This window comes from Lissotriton helveticus, chromosome 2_2, assembly GCF_964261635.1.
Source record: "Lissotriton helveticus chromosome 2_2, aLisHel1.1, whole genome shotgun sequence".
Classification (NCBI taxonomy): domain Eukaryota; kingdom Metazoa; phylum Chordata; class Amphibia; order Caudata; family Salamandridae; genus Lissotriton; species Lissotriton helveticus.
This window is the reverse complement of record NC_136060.1, coordinates 202383302-202400987: the sequence shown is the minus strand read 5'-3', so window position 1 is coordinate 202400987 and position 17686 is coordinate 202383302. Positions and strand designations below refer to the sequence as shown.

The window sequence follows — 17686 nt, the reverse complement described above, 5'->3', positions numbered from 1 at the left end:
GACATACTAGGTACACTAACTGTACCAAGTAGTTTCACTGTGCTGTGACGACTTCACTTCTCACTGGTTTAGAATACCTCATTTAGTTGTTGCTGGCTGAGAGAAGACGGTAAAAGTTTCCTAAATCGTCCTTCCTTATACTTCTGTGTAATGAAACGTTGTCTTTGGTCTTGCGTTGATTCAGGGTGAAGTTGTTTTTCTGGCTGAAGATTTGCTGCCCAAAAACTATTAGCCTTCTTGTTTCCGACAACAATGAAGAGCTGCAATAAAAATAGATACAGAAAGAAATCATTGAAAAAAGTCAAAGTACTCAATAGGATACCTACACTTGTTTTTTGTTTCTAGTGGAATAGTATTATCCGTTATGGGCTACTTTTAAAGCACTTGCGTAGTAAAGGCTATTCGTATAAACCTCGAGCGATAAAACATTTTTTTAAATGCATCCATCATATACTTAAAACTATGATTTGAACAGCTGTACAAACATTTGGGAGTGCATCAAAATTCACACCATTTTGCTTGAAAGTATGTGAAAATGTTAGCTCTCGTGGGAAGCAGCGACAGCAAAAATGTGAATTTCGACACTTATTTTTTTTCTGTTTGTTTCAGCACATGGGCATGTATTTTCACGTGGAGAACAGCTTGTCTCTAGGCCTCCTGATAACAGAGGTTTGATTTTCACATTCAATTTGCACACAAAGTGTACCATTCTTTAAATATTGTTAACTTCACAACTTAACTGTTAATTTAAGGAATATCTGAGACTACCCAAAAGGTACAACTTTGTAGGTGTTAAACACATGTTCAAAGACTACTACCCGGAATTCCCAGGTGACACATCTAACCCTAAAGTTATGACTGCGTAAAACCTACCAAACTCGTGGATTTAACATAGCAGTACGAGGAAAGATATAGGGCCATATGCATGAACACATTTTTCCATAGACACAGAATGGGCAAAGCCCTTTGATGCATATGGCCCCTAGCTCTGTGATTTTGGATTCCAACTTCAAAGTCAAGGGTTTATGACTCGAAAGTAAAAAAAAAAAACTATAACGAATCAGTCGTTTAATAAGTGTGATGATATGCAAATCAACAATACTTTTTTTACTGACCTTAGAAGGATGAATCCCTGAGTCATTCCTGTTGTCATGCAAACTTGCGAACTTGTCTCAGTGACTTCCGTCACTCAACTGAATTTTCTCATAGAAAATTGAGTAGAAAATTGAGTCTTGGTAACACAATATGACAACATTAAGCAGTAGAGTTTAGGAATATGTGTATAAAAAAAAAATAGAGCCAGAAAAAGCAAGTGACCATGAAACATTCTCAGAGACTTTGGGGCTCATTAGGATGGCGGGCGGACCTGAGTCCGCCCGTCATCGCTGAAGTTTTTGGACCAGCAGCCAGTCATGCAGCGGTTCCGCACCACAAATTAGTATGTAACCACTACCATGGCGGTCGCATCTGCAATTTAACACTGCAGCGGGTGCTGCTGAAGGCAGCACCTGCCGAGAAGTTAAAATCGCATGTCTAGCATTTCACTGCACCGCACGGTGCATCCTCCACGTGCACCCCGCCTCCCCCAAACACAAGAGGGGCTGCAACGGGCCCCTACACCCAATCCCCACCTGCCTTTACCATGCCGGCAATGCCGCCATGGAAAGGACTTTAATTTCCCACATCCTAATAAGGCAGAGGGTGCCTGCTAGGCACCGACACCATATAAGTGGCCCTGCTCCGCCAGCCAGGCAATCGGTATGATTGCCACCCGCGGTAAAGGGGCAGGCAGACTTTGCGTCCACCGCAATACCCACCGGCATCCTAATTTGGGGGCGGGTAAATCTTGTTACGATGGCAGAACTATCGCCACCAACGGCTCGGCAGTGGCAATCGTTCCGCCATTGTAATGAGCCCCTATCTACTCTACCATAACCCCATTAAAGGAAAAGGGAAATAGAAAAAAAGAGCATAGCACAATTAACCCATAGTTCTATTAAAAGTATGGCAATACAAAGATAAAATAAGAAATTAAAACAAGTATTGCAGAATTCTCACCAGGAGGTAGATGACATTAGGTGTATAATATAAAGAATCAAATGTTACAGAGTTGTAGAGAGGTCCCATACACACTAGGTCACTGGAACAAAGTGATACCTGGCTGATGCACCCTAATTAGGGCAAAAGCAGTCCTGGGTTACTTTTGTTCTGGGGAAGACCTGGCCCGGCAGTTCAGGCTGGACTGTTCCCACTGGGGCAGGGTCAAGACTGATTTGCATAAGGCTGGGTCTTTTTGAGGTGGTATGGTGTTCAAAATAAAGATGGACTGTGATGCAGCTCTGAGTAATTACTATTGGCTGAGATTAATTCAAGCATTCCATCGATCACTTTTTTGTACACCCAATAATATTCATTACAGTGAAGACAGCAAGTACCAGAATAGGCCTGTAACTGCAGCTCTAACATCACGATTTTTGCGTCTAAAGATACAGGAGGAGTTAGTTTGTGGTAGAGATTCCACGTTCATGTGGCAATAGCATTGCTGATCGTTCTGCCAGTCCATAAAGATGTCATTTTCTCATTATGGACACTTGCTTCTGGCTCCCTTTGATACACTGAGTGAGAGCCTATAACTAGCATTATAGGCCAGTGTCACACCACTAATGTTACAATAAAACACTAAAAGACGTGACTTTTCCTCTTCCGGGAATCAAGATATTTGTTTAGCATCACACCTGAAATCATAAGCGCCATTAGGCAGCAAATCAGATCTGCTGTTGGAAAAACACATTATTAAACCTAAGCCACACAGAGGGTACAGTCTTTGTTTATTTCTGAAATGTCATACTGAAAGTACACTTTGATACTCCGAAGATCAATAAAGCCAACAGGAGAAATGTGTATTAAAAACTATAACAAAGCACAGAAGAACAACTGATTGATGAGGGTTAAGTGAAAAGAACTTGGTGAACTGAAAGGTTTTATGATTTGTGTAAGGTCAGGCTCTTCTGAGCAGCTACATTTTTCATTTCTATAACCTAATTTCCTTCCAGGCTCCCAGCTGCAGTTCGATCTTACTCACTGAAGAAGACAAGGAGTTCTCTGACTAACCTTCTGAGTGCATCCCTGGTATGAAATGCCACATTCATGAGCGCATTATATTTAAAGATGTCGATGCATTATTGGTAACAACCAACACCTACGCGGTCTAGTTACTGTTGTGTTACTGCGGCTGTCGACCTCCCATGAGTGTTAGTTCTGGAGGGCACTGAAGCCTTGCCTTTGCAAACCCTGCTTTCTTGAGAAAAGAAAGTGAACTTCTGTGAAGAACTAGAGTAATTGATCAAATTGTTTCCCAAAAGAGCAGCTGGCTCGTGAATCAATGCACCCTTCACTGTGTGTAAACCCAGCCGAACCCACCCCATCATTCTTTGAAGCTGCGTCCTTGAAATGGCAGGATTGGAAAGACACGTGGGTGCTTGCTGTACAGTCATTCCAAAGATGAGACACTGACCTTTGCTTCTAAGTCTGAATATGTATTTCTGTTTGTGTCATTCCACGTGTGCCTTTTTTTGCCTATATCATACTGTAAAGATATTGGGGGTTCTGCATAGCGTTGTTAATGTACTAAAATGTGTGGCTGATCAAAATGAAATTAAGGCTCCTGTGATTATTTCTCAAGGCCATATATCAGAGTAATTACCATAGATACATTATGCATTACTTGTTAGCATGTAATTCGGCAACTTTAATTTATACTTGCTCTTCTTCCACAAACTTTTCTCAGACTTTAATTAACACATGGATCTTTCCATTGACTACGCTGTCTTTCAGGCGCGAGACCCAGGGGTGAGTGATTGTATGGAGCCCGGTTGAGCATGCAGGGAGCACTTAAAACTGACGTACAAAGGTGCAATTTACCAACCCAGGGTGTGATGTACAGCAGCCACTGCAAGCGGACGGAACAGGCTCGACAGTTTTTTTTATGTAACTACCCTCCGAGCTGTCATCATTAATTTTAAAGTTTCTCATGTCTTATATAATTGTGTTTTCCTCCTTGAGTCACACGGGGCACATTTAATTCCATTACCTCGACGAGTTCGTTGCTCCAAATGCTGGCATCTAGTTTCAGGCTCCGCACTTTTGAGATTTTGGGTCCAAGGGATCTGTGTGGTCCTGAATTACAAGTAATCAGAGACATTTGCATAGTCATTCATATGCTAAATACAACATTCAAGAGATTCCTTTGGACGCATAATGTGGGCACTCATGCACAGCTCTGGTTAATGAGTAAAAAAGCACGTCAGCCAGTCGATAATCAGACAACTTCGTGGACTTGCACAACCAGGCATGTCATCATACTTGTGCTCTATTTTGGATAAAAATTTCAGATTGTAACAAATATATCTCCAGGGTTTATTTCTTGAGTAGCAAAACCACAACCATATAGTCCACATTCCTGAGTAAAATAAGGTGTTATGAACCTCAGTTACACAGATTAAAACAAAGGTATGGTCTCTACATCAAAATTACAGTTAAAATAGTCACTAACATTTGCACATTGGGGCTATAAGGATTAAACAATATGTTATGCGAAATTTGACACTAATAATCCACCGTTGTATTGGTAATCACCTAAAACATGGCCAATCAAATATATTTGTCTTCGGTTGTAAACTCTTTGCACTAATACCAAAGAGGTAAAAATGTGAGAGCTACATTTTCTGATCTCCAGCTATCTAGGCATGTTACACAGTTGTGGTACTGACCATGGGAGTCTTTAAATCATTAAATACGCCCACAAATACACTGACAGCATCAGACATCATTATTGTGACTGGGACAAATGTACAATGAACTATTACACAGTATTCATTCACTGCCATACATGCTGACAATCCCTGGCAGAGTAATAGGTCTGAGATTAATGAGCAAATGCATCAAAACGTAGGTGCTATGCTTACCTCCACATATGTAGCACCACGGTGTTATATATATATATATATATATATATATATATATATATATATATATATATATATATATATATATATGGAATAAAGTACCTCCCTCCATACTTTATATAAATATTGGAAGTCACAGAGGAGTTCCAATAACCATATAGAGGGACGAGTTCAAAGGCTGAGTTCTTTCATAAGGTTATGAAACTCAGAAGTGACCTCAATATCCTTTTCAGGTAAACCAAGGGGTACTTTATCCCATATAATACATAGTCACACCATCACACAAACCACCTAAAACCTTGGTGCATAGCTCTTACATATGAAAGAGAAAGCATGTTTGCAAACATAAAGAACAAAAATAAAACCTAGTGAAACATTAAACACATCAAAACACTGTTAGATAGTTATTGCAAACAGATATTAGACAGTAGCGGTCACTGGTATTGTGAAGTGGTGGGAAAGAGGAATGAAAACTAAATAAATTTTTTTTATAGATCGTAAACCTATACTTACCTGCTTGACAGCCGCCTCCTTCCTCCAGATCATCGCCTCCTGGGCGTCCAGGAACTGCTGCACACTGCGCAGGCTCCCGGCTCCCAATCCCACGCTGCCGACATGCTGGGAATGCTATTTGGGTCTGGGATTAGTCAGAGCACCTCGGTTTGGCGCTCAGACATAGCCTGGGAGCCTGTCTTGGTTTCTCCACCCAGCTGTACAACACTGCTAGATGGACAAAGGCTAACTGCGCATGACAGTTTGGCCAGTTTGGCAAACAGTCATGCCCACTTGGCACTGCCCACCTCTCCCCCCTCGTCCCTAGTGCTGCAGCATCAGGATGAATGGCCCGCCTCTCCCTCGGCTCACAGCATGTAGGACAACAAATAAAATGATTTAAAAAAAAAAATTATTATCATTTTATTTTTGTTGGTTGCCTCTGCTGGCTTTCAGCAGGGAGGTGACGCTCCTCCGCCGTAATGGAGGAGCCGCCCCTGATATTAGAAAAAGTTCAAGACAAGTCAGATTAAAAAAAATTAGCTGGAGTAGCTCGGAATGGTAAAAACATGCAGCAAGGTTCTAGCTTTTCTCTATTTAAGGAGTGCAAAAAATAAACATATTCTCTCCGCTTGACACTATACGCTATTGAAATAGAGCAGAAGAAAGAACAGCAAGGTTTCGTTTTCATTGCTTAAAACAGCTGCTTCCGTTATGCTCCATGACCTGACCTGACATTCACCTCAGCTGCTGGCACTGGCTGCAAGCATTGACAGAACTTGACTGTAATAATTTATAATAGTCGAGTTCTGACATCTTTTCTTCATTAATCTATTTTTATGTATTACAAATGTCAACTTGCAGTGGTGCATTTAGGCCCTCAGAGCTGGGTGCTCACTATACATAGTAAAACGAAAATCGAATGCTACATATTAAGTATAGTCTGCCATCACAGAGAATAAATATCCAGAAGCTGTTTTCACTGTGTAGGTTAGGAAAGATTTTCCATAAAATAGGCCTAGATGTAACTAAAATATTTTTTTACATTTCCACATTGAAAAAGGCTAGTAAAACCATTCAAAGTTTTTATTTTCCACTTAGTTTGAAAAGTCTAATGTGATGTTAAAAGTAAAATCTTGATCTCTTCAGTGTAAAAATAACTTTATAAAAGTGTGCTTTGTGCTGCTTCAATTGTCTCACAGGCCACTCCAGAGCCTTAATGCACATTGCTTCCAGGGAGTAACCAACCCTTGTTACCAGATGACAGTGACTTGGCTTCTGGGTCCAGGCAGATATGAGTATTGTTAACAACTGGTCTCCTAACAGAGATCAGCCACAATGGTGTAACAAAGGCCCCCACGCGGGGGAGGAGGGGGGAGGTCCAGGGGGCCCCTCAACATTGTACCCTGCCTCGGTGCTCCTGAATGAGTCCAGAGGCGGGCCCCCTCCATGTACATTGCAAGGGGATCCTCTCAAGTATTGTTATGCCACTGATCAGCCATCTCAGAGGGGGCAGGACGAGTTGGGAGAACAAAGGACAGCCTTAGTACTCTAGATTTTTTGTCTCCAGCCCAACAGGACATCGAAGAGAGGCCAACTCATCTGAACAGGTAGATGGTGGGGGAAGAAACAGAGCTCAACAAGATGGAAGAAGGCGTTAGCCATTGTACATTTAGGATTTCTGGTCATTTCTGCTGTAAACGAAAGCGCTTTATGACTTCACGACTAACAAACTAACAATTCAATAGATGCTCGGTGAAAAGAACATGTTTCTTCCTTGAGAAATAATTAAAGCCCCGTTAATACAACACTGCAATTCTAACATGTTATATTTGTTCGAAAAGTGATCATGAGTACATTAAAATATCAGCCAAATAAAGAACCGCATTTTCGGAGCTAAATTATTAATTTCTTCCTTGCCTTAAGCTCTAATTTGAAAAATAACAGCATCCACAATATATCCAGACAGTCTGCTATTTTGGGCATCACAACCTGTCACAATATGTTTGTGAGAAATGAAATAACAACTCCCGCACTGAGGAGGGCATGGACTTTTGTTGATAATTCACATCTCTTTCCTATGACCCTCCAACTCTCTGTCACTATTTAGAAAGTGAAGAGGATGTGGCCTATCGGTTAGAGTGGTCAACCTCGAAGCTGGCGACCTGGGTTCGAGTCTCAGCAGGGACGCTCAACAACCTGTGATTCTGGGCAAATTTAACTGATTTTAGTGCCTAAAAAATATGAATGTGTCCGTCTGTAACACAAATGATGCTCATGTAAAGCGCCCTGATGCCTTCGGGTCTAGGTCATGCAATATAAAACTTCACCCCCCCCCCCAAAAAAAGAATGAAAGATAGATTGATAGACCTTCCAGGGCAAAACGGAAAGAGACATAGCAATCAGTTGACTGCTAGTTGTGGTTGCCTCTGCACCGTAGAAAGAAATTAAATTAGAATCTGGATGTTCGCATAGAAACAATACAATATAAAAATGTATTTGCTCCACCATATGTACACCTTAGTTACACATATGGCATTTTCTCAAGAAAAGTACAGTGTTTAGGACATAAATAAAGTTCTGTACTCAGAAAAGAGTTCAGAAATCATGCAAGTTATAGGACTCAAAAAGCCCGATAGAAGTACTGAACTGCGTGTCTTTTACTCCATAAAAAACATAATATTCTAGTTTATGATGGACAAACCTGAAAACGCCATGTTACATGTTAATTCCCAAAATGGAGCGATTTCACTGTAAGTCACCAAAGTACTAATGAACAACTTACTTACCTTTGGTAACAATATATCTGTAAGAGGCATAGATTAGTTATAGATTCCTTACCTTAGAATTACCCCCAGGCGTCAGACTGGATCTGGAGAATTTTTTTCATCAGCAGTACCCCTGAGCGTCGATAGGTGTCGTCGGTCGACTCCGCACTTCTTCGCTGGCATCGAGGTCGCCGTAATGACGTAGCGGCATATACTTAGACAGCACCCTCGCGCGTTGACATCACTTCTTTCTTTTACCGCGCCAGCTAGCGTAGATCCGGAGAGAGCGGTACCTTCAGTCATTTTTTGACTGACTTTTTTGAGACTTTTGTCAACACAGTTTTTGAGTCTATCGACTCCTAGTGCACGCAGGGATGTCCAGTCATCCTCGGCCTGGCTTCAAGACTTGCCACACCTGTCAGAAGCTGATGCCGGTTACGGACTCGCACCACGTGTGCCTAAGGTGCCTGGAGCGCGACCATGATCCCAAGTTGTGCTCCGACTGCCGGACCATGGATCTGAAGTCTTTGCGGGAGTGGACCCGAAAGCTTCTCGAGGCTCAGCAGTCCGCTCTGCGCTGTTCGAGGTCCCATTTTCGCGGGAGGTCGAGGGACCGGTCGCGGAGTCACCACCACTCTTCATCAAAGTCCTTGGACTCCTCAGGGAAGTCGAAGCACAAGAAGCAGTCGAAGAAGCATCGTCGCTCTTCGACTACTCCCCGTCCGTCAGCCGACGCGCCAAGGGATGTGGACGGTGCCCGTCCAGTGGCTCACATGCGGAGCCTGAAGGATCGACTTTGAGTTTCCCAACCTTTCTGGGGGCCAGAGCTACCCCTGCCCAGCTTCGGAGTTTCTACGAAGCGATGCATGCCATCTTTGGGCAGCCCGACTCTGCCGGAGTGCCTTAGGGCCCCACAGACTCAGTTGGGAGCCCTGGGCCTTCGACGCCAGTGGCTCCGGCTCCAGCACTGCAGGGTCCTCTTGGATCCAGGCCTGAATCCGGATCGGCGACATCCGACCTTATAACACCTCCCCCAGCACCGATTCCACTGGCATCACGTCTGCACCCGACGCCGGTTGTGTCCCCAACCAGCGTCGACCCCGGCCTCCACCTTGACTTGGACACGGGCTGGACCGGCGCAGAGCGGTACTTTTGTACCTCTGTTCTACCCTGGTGTTTCCTACAGTCCAGATAGGCTGACATCAGTCAGATGCGCAGGGCCATGCAACGCACTGACCACTGGTGCACAAAAACTAGGGCCCTGAAAGGGAGTCCTTAACACTAGAATTCACTTCGCAGAGCGGGGAGGATGGGTGGGGTGGTAAGGAATCTATAACTAATCTATGTCTCTTCCGGATATATCGTTACCAAAGGAAAATAACTTGTTCATATGAAAGAGACAATTAGTTATAGATTCCTTACCTTAGAATAGATACCCCAGCAATATCAACCCCGGAGGTGGGTCTGCGAACTAAGTTCACACCAGAAAGTCCAGGAGAACAGAGCGGCAAAAGAAGCTGTTTCTCCAGACCTGGCTGTCCAGGCAGTAATGCTTTGTGAACATGTGCAGAGATGCCCACATAGCTGCCTGACAGATGTCATTCAGGGGGACACCACGTCTCAAATTAGTGGTAGCTGCCGTCGCCCTGGTGGAATGAGCACGCAGTCCCACTGGAGGCTCCTTCTTTGCAAGCTTTAATGCACAAAACGATCCACCTACAGATGGCCCATTTGTACATGGGCCAACATTTTTTGGCACCCACGTAGCCAACAAAGAGCTGGTCATCCACCTGAAATTGCTTTGTGCGTTCCAAATAAAATGAAAGAGCACATTTTGGATCCAGACGGGGGATCCTCTCTTCCTCCTTAGAAGGATGCGGAGGTGGAAAGAAGGTGGGCAAAGTGATAGTTTGACCAATGTAGAAAGAAGTAGCCACTTTGGGAAGAAAAGAAGGTCGAGTTCAAAGGACAACCTTGTTCAGATGACCAGCCAGAAAAGGAGGTTTTGAAGAAAGAGCTTGGAGCTCACTCACCCTGCGAGCAGAGGTGATAGCAACCAGAAAGGCAGTCTTTAAAGCCAAAAGTCTGAGAGGACAGTTATGTAGCGGCACAAAGGGAGCACACATAGGATAAGTTAGAACTAAGTTCACGTCCCAATGGGGCATTATGAAGTGGAAAACGGGGGGAAAAGACGAGTAATGTCCTTAAGGAAGCCATTTACAACAGGGGACTTGAAAAGAGAAGGCTGATCAGGAAGCCTAAGAAAGGCATAAATGGCTGCGAGGTAGCCCTTTAGAGTGCCCAGAGCAGCGCCCAGCCGGGCCAAAGAAATAAGGAACAAGAGAACCTCAGAAAGAGGGGCGGAAAGGGGATCCACAGCCTTTGTTGTGCACCATGCCACAAATTTGTTCCATCTGCAGGCGTATACCGTCTTAGTGGAGGGACATCACAGACCTCTGGAGGAAGGTCGAAGGCTGTCAATTGTTGGCGCTCAACCTCCACCCAAGGAGGTGGAGACTGGACAGGTTTGGGTGGAGGACTGTCCCCTGCTGCTCCGACAGAAGATCCTCCCGAAGAGGCAGTCTGATTGGAGGATCGATGGCCATGTGTAACAGCTCAGGATACTAGACTCTTCATGCCCAATCAGGAGCCACAAGAATGACTTGGGCCCGATCGCGTTTGATCTTCTTCAGCACTCTGGACAGAAATGGTATAGGTGAAAAGACATTTGGAAGACCGCAACTCTACTCGCGATGAAAAGCATCGCCGAGTGAGTGACACCTTGGAAATTCCAAATCACAGAACTGCTGACATTGAGCATTCTCTTTGGTGGCGAACAGATCTAACCAAGGCTCTCCCCACTGCTGAAAGAGACCTTGCACCACCTCTGAGTGAAGATGCCATTTGTGATCCATCATGCACCTGCAGCTGAGTTCATCTGCCCTGGCGATCAGGGAATCTGCCAGGTGCTGAACCACCAGGGAGATGCCCTGATGTTCCAGCCATGTCCTGTTTGTTGCAGTACCACATGGCGGTGTTGTCGTCCCTGAACACCTGCACTACTCTTACCAGAAAACAGAGGGAAGGAATGCCTTCAGTGCAAGACGAATCGCCCGGAGCTCCAGAAGGTTGATGTGGAGTCCGGAACACCTGCACTACTCTTACCAGAAAACAGAGGGAAGGAATGCCTTCCATGCAAGGCGAATTGCCCGGAGCTCCAGAAGGTTGATGTGGAGTCCGGACTCTGCCAGAGACCAGAGGCCTCTGATCTCTGCCTCCTCCATGTGGCCAACCTACCCCAGAAGTGATGCATCTGTCACCACTGTGAACTGTGGTTGGGGAAGGGAGAGGGATCTGCCATTGACTCAATCCTGGTTCATTAGCCACCACTGCAATTCTTGCGCAGTGTCCCCCGAGATCCGAATGCAATCGGACAGATTCCCCTGATGCTCTGTCCACTGGAACTTCAGGTCCTACTGCAGAGCCCGCATATTCCACCTGGCATGATCCACCAGCAGGATGCAGGAGGCCATGAGGCCCAGCAGCCTCAGGGACATTCTGACCCAAACCCTGGATAGAGGCTGAAAAATTGGAATCATAGCCCGAATATCCTGGACTCGGTGCTCGGGAGGATAAGCCCGAAAATGCGTTGTGTCCGAAACCGCTCCAATGAAAAGGAGCTTCTGAGAGGGAATCAGGTGTGACTTTGGCACATTTATATTCAACCCCAGTGAGTGCAGGAGGTCTGCTGTAGTCTGGAGGTGGGAGATGACTGCCTGGGGCGAGTCCGGCTTCAACAGCCAGTCGTCAAGGTAGGGTAGACTAAAACCCCTGATCTGCGCAGATGAGCTGCGACCACCGCCATCACTTTCATGAACACCCGAGGAGCGCTGGTAAGGCCAAATGGGGGCACGGTAAACTGAAAGTGCTTGTGGCCTACCGTGAACTGCAGATAACGCCGGTGGTCCAGCAGGACAGGGATGCGAAAATAAGCATCCTGCAAGTCCAACGCTACCATCCAGTCTCCATGGTCGAGGGCAGACAGGACCTGAGATAGTGTCAACATTTTGAACTTCTCCTTCCGGAGGAAGCGGTTGACATTCCTGAGATCCAAGATGGAACGCAGGCCTTTGTCCTTCTTGGGCACCAGAAAGTAGTGGGAATAGCAACCACAACCTACTTCTGGGGCACAAACTCACTCGATGGCTCCCTTGGCCAAGAGAGTCTTAACTTCCTGTTAGTGAAGGGCCAGATGATCCACCGGCATGCGATGGTGCTGAGACGGCATGGATGAAGTGGTAGTCTCCAAGGAGTAGCCCCTTCGGACTATCTACAAAACCCACCTGTCCGACGTGATGGTGTGTCAGTGGAGGAGGTGATGGCGAATCCTGCCGCCCACTGGGGATTGGTGACCATAATTGGTCAGACCAGGAGGGTTTGGAGACTTCTGCTGAGGGGGCCACGTCCCGGCCATGCAGAGGCTGAACAGCTTGCGCCTGCCTGTGGCTCTGTGTTGAACATGGCAGGGCACCCCTTCCGTAGCCACGAAAGGGGCGAAAAGCAGACTGCGCACGGCAGGTGGTGGAGGGGACCAAGGACTTGGCCATAGCCCGTGAGTCCTTGAAGCACTCTAGCGCATTGTCTGCTTTGTCACCGAACAGGCAACAACCATTAAAAGGCATGTCCAGAAAGGTAGCCGAAGCCAAATTCGAAGTCGATGAGCGACGATACTTCTTCGACTTTTTCTGGTGCTTCGACTTCCCTGAGTAGTGCAAAGACTGCGATGACGAGTTGTGGTGACTCCGCGACCGGTCTCTCGACCGTCTGCGCAGCTGGGACCTTGAATGGTGTGGAGCGGATTGCCAGGCCTTGAGAAGCTTTCAGGACTGCTCCCACAAAGACTTTGGATTTATGGTCCCGCAGTCGGAGCACGACTTGGGATCACGGTCGCGCTCCAGGCACCACAGGGACACGCCGTGCTGATCCGTAACCGACATCAGCTTGCGACAGGTGTCACAGTCCTTAAAGCCGGGCCGAGGATGACTGGACATCCCTGCGTGCACCTGGGGTCGATAGGCTCAAAAACTGTATTGACAAACGTCGCAAAAAACTCTGTCAAAAAGTGACTATATCCAGATCTGTGCTAGCTGGCACGGAAAAAGAAAGAACTGACATCAACGCACCAGGGTGGCGTCTAAGTAGATACCGCAACATCATTATGGTGACCTAGACACCAATGACGAACGTGGAGTCAACAGACGCCACCTATCGACACGCAGGGGTACTGCTGAAGAATAAAAGTTCTCTGGATCCAGTCTGACACCTGGGGGTAATTCTAAGATCAGGAATCTATAACTAATTGTCTCTTTCACATACAAATATTCATGCTACACATTGAAACTGAAATCTTCAGAAGGCTGCCAAACGGACCTCGCATTCCCCAATGTGTAACAAATAATTGGAAATTGTGCAAGTCCTTTTACGGAAGGTTAAATATTCCTTTTGGGCTACACTCAATAACAACTAGTTTATGTATCCTGAAGCTCATTCAACATGGCGCACAGGAGCAATGTTCCCTCTAATTTTATTCCTCTGTGTGCAGCAATGAAATATCTCCATGGACCACAGCCAAGGTTGCGAGCACCAAAGACATGTTTTAAAGGACAATAGTGCCGGGGATGAATCATTCTTATATGGGACTATGCCTCACACTGTGACCTGTGACTGATGTATCCCAACCTTAACTATTGGATTAGGAAAGGTACTCACCTACTAATAGGTCTCCATGATACCCAATACAACAGTGCACCAAGCAAAAGAAAGCATAGGCACCGGCATCTATCTGTGCTTCCTCTCCTTCACTTAAGAACCCCCTTCTCTGCGGCCTTCATAATTCTCTGGCAGTGAGATGAACTGCTTGTGTACACAGCTGACTCCTATCAGTGGAGTGTGGTAAGCTAGCACTTCGTGATCTGATGCAAAGGAGGAATACCACTGAAAGCTCAAGCTAGATGACTGGCTTTGGGTCAGCTCAAGGTCCACTCGGCTCCTATTCAGACCCCACCCAGGATATCACAATTATCGGAGGAGCTGGTGGTTGTTTAAATTGCACCGGGGAGGTGGTGGTCCCCAGGGCAACTAGAAACCTAAGAGGGTGGTCCACACTACCTCCCTTATTTATTTAAAAGGGGTCCTCAGGGTTTAAGCAGCCTCAGGAGGAGCGCGCCATGTGCACCCTCTCTTTTTAGGGGGAAATGCCCCAGGGACCTGGTGCAAGTGGGGGCCCTTTTGCAAACAGGCAAGGGAGTTTATGCTCGTTTTACAAAAATATTTGTTTGCTGCATATTTGTGAATTTTACGAATTTGCAGCAATTAAAAAAAAAAAAATGCTTTTTTCCCTCTGGGACCCCAAGACCATGGCTTGAGGGGTCTGGGTGTTCTTACCCTGCCCCCTTTTCTTTTTTCAGTTTTTTTTTGGGGGGGCTCGACCAAAGGAGAGTCCCAAGATGGCTGACAGCACTTCCTGGTTGAAGTGTTGCCAGCCAATCAGAGCACTCCATTGTCTGAATGAGCTTGTTATTATTTGCGAAGTCATCACAATCAAATTTGGATTTCCTTACTGTTAGAAATGGGAGTCTCTAGTTGACAGAGGTAGGCACCTTTGTCCAAATAGGGACCCTTTCTTCCAGTCAGAATAAGGGGGATACACTTCTAAAATGACCACTGCTCAGCCCCTTGGTAGCTTGGCACGAGCAGACAGGCTTATCTCAGAGGCAGTGTGTAAAGCATGTGTGAACACATACAGTATTACAGTGAAAACACTACAAATAGACAACTGACCGGTTTAGAAAAATAAGTAATCTTTATCTAAACCGAAACAAGACCAAACAACAAAAATCCACAATACAGTGATAAAAAATATGACTTTCAGATGGTAGAAATAGTTCCGTTCAAAGCAAATTGCAGACTCAACGCTTTTCACACAAAGTACATTGCATCACGCAAACACACAAAACGGGCCGCAGGGAAGGTGATGTGTCGGTTCCTTACACTCAGGGAAGGTGATGCGTTGGTTCCTTGCTCTGGGGGAGGTGATGTATTGGTTCCTTATAGCAGCGCAGGGGAGTTGAGTCATCTGTTCCTTAAAAGAGAGGAGTTGATGCGTCGATTTCTTACTGCGTGGGGAGTTGATGCATCTGTTTCTTACTATGTCCCCCAACAATGCGACAAACTTGGTGCCTCGATGCGATGCGATGATCCGGGAACATGGTTGGATTCTTGCAGCTGCACAGCAGGGCTTACATCACGCTCGGTGCAGTGATTTCGGACTTCAGAGATCGTGGCACTCGATGCGGCGTAGTGATTTCTCGAGCTGCAGCAGGCACTGCGACGGTTTCTTCGGTAATGCATCGGAAACAGGTACGGATGCATCACGCTTCTTCGATGTTGCATCAATTTTTCAGCTCCCAGCGGAAAACAGTTTGCTAGAGGTCCAAAACAACAGCAGGCACCTCTTGCAGATCAAACCCCCTTTTCTCCTTTCCTTGGCAGGAAGTAGCCACTGCAGCCAACCCCAGACAGCAAACAACACAGGGGCAGTATTCCTCCTCATTTCTCTGGCTCTTCTCCTTGTCAAAGGCTTCTCTTGATTCCCAGAAGTGATCTAAAAGTCTGAGGTCTGGGCCCCTCTTTTTAGACACCAAAATCCTTTGTTCTCTGAAGGCAGAGTGTCTGTACCCAGCCAAAACCAGTTCTATCCTCACTGGTGCAGGTTCCTGGCAGGAGGTGGAGACAGCATTGTTGAAGGCAGACCAGGCCCATTCAGGTGAAAGGAAATCTCCTCCCTCTACTCTAAATGCATCCCAGGTCTATTCAGCCCAGCCCTGACTCATCAGACTTCTGGAGCTGTTGCCCCTCTCCAGCCCCTGTCATCCAAAAGCCAGACATGCGATACACAAACTTAGAAGAGGGACACTGGATGGTTAGGCAAGATAATATCTACTTTCTAAAAGTGGTATTTTCAAACACAGAATGTAAAAATCACCCTCACTAAAAGATGCATTTTAACATCCTGAGTTCAGGCATACTAAAATGTATTTTTCTACCTTGTTCCCAGGCCTTGCAATAGTGAAAAATGAAATTGGCAGTTTTTCACTATCAGGACATGCAACACACATCAGGGCATGTCCTACCTTTCACATACAATGCACCGTTCCCACAGGGGTACCTTGGGAATACCTTAGGGGTGACTAATATGTAGAAAAGGGAAGGTTTAGGGACTGGCAAGTGTGTGAACTTGCCATGTCGATATGGCAGTCCCAGCCTGCACACAGGCTCTGCAATAGCAGGCCGGAGTTATATTTTACAGGCTGCTTCTGTGGGTGGCACATTCAATGCTGCAGCCATCTAGCAGCATTTGATTTACTGGCCCTGGGCACACACAATGCACTATACTAGGGTCTGACAAGTAAATCAAATTTGTCAATCAAGGAATCACAAATCCATAATAACAATTAACAAAGGGAAGCACTTGCACTTTGGCACTGAACAGCTGTTGCAAAGTGCCAAAAGCATCTAGACCAGCAAAATGGAGTCCACCACACAGCAAAAACAGAGGAAGCAAAGGCAAAAATGGAGGGGAGACCCACACCAATGCTGCCAGGTATTACATTTACATTTTTAGCAACTACTGAATGGATTTACACCTAATAACTAAAAGCACAATCTGCCTAACAAAAGCTAGCTTTCTGCAACATTTGGTGTAATTCCGTCCAGCTGTCCGGGTTGTAGTCTTGTTCAAAGCTCCTATAGGAGTTAACATGGGAAATACTTTTTTGACTCCTTTCTTTTTCTTGGACCCCGCTTAATGGATTTGAATGAAACTTTCTATGTGCAACAAAAATCAACAGTACACTTTTTGGGGAAAATTTCTTGAATATTTGTCAAACTGTGCCAAAAATATAGGTACGAAAAAGTGCTTTTCCTCTGGAAACATGGTACTAACTATAACTACCTACTGGCCTGTAGGTAATATATATATAAATATATATATATATATATATATATATATATATATATATATATATATATATATATTCACTGAAAAAACCATAGGTTATAGACCATATATAGTTAGGAATTAGCATTTACAAAACCTTGAAAATTCACTGAAAAAACCATAGGTTATAGACCATATATAGTTAGGAATTAGCATTTAAAAAACCTTATTTTACTCACACAAAACCATTGAAATTCCATATATAGTTAGTTGCACTAACTATATATCGCGCACCCGCAATCCACTGCTGATGATGTCACATATTACATCATTCATGACATGGTCAGTGACATCACTGATGACATCACTGATGACAACATCCAGTGATTATGTGTTTCTGTAAAGTTTAAATATGTTTTACATATTGAAGAATGAGTGGATGTATAAGTGTCTGAATGAAGGTT

General features: G+C 45.2%; 1 protein-coding gene across 4 annotated transcripts in view; it reads right to left on the bottom strand.

Annotated features, from left to right (window-relative positions):
* Window positions 1–17686, bottom strand: part of ARAP2 (ArfGAP with RhoGAP domain, ankyrin repeat and PH domain 2) — a 1514823-nt gene that overhangs the window by 820100 nt on the left and 677037 nt on the right. For all 4 annotated transcript variants that reach the window (XR_013608339.1, XR_013608340.1, XM_078678359.1 and 1 more), the window contains exons 12-13: window positions 4091–4176; window positions 78–260 (exon numbers count right to left, since the gene is read on the bottom strand). Coding sequence is in view for 2 of the 4 variants with exons in the window: in XM_078678359.1 (XP_078534485.1) it covers window positions 78–260; window positions 4091–4176 (269 nt within the window). In the remaining 2 variants the exon portion in view is untranslated. The remainder of the gene's footprint in view (window positions 1–77; window positions 261–4090; window positions 4177–17686) is intronic.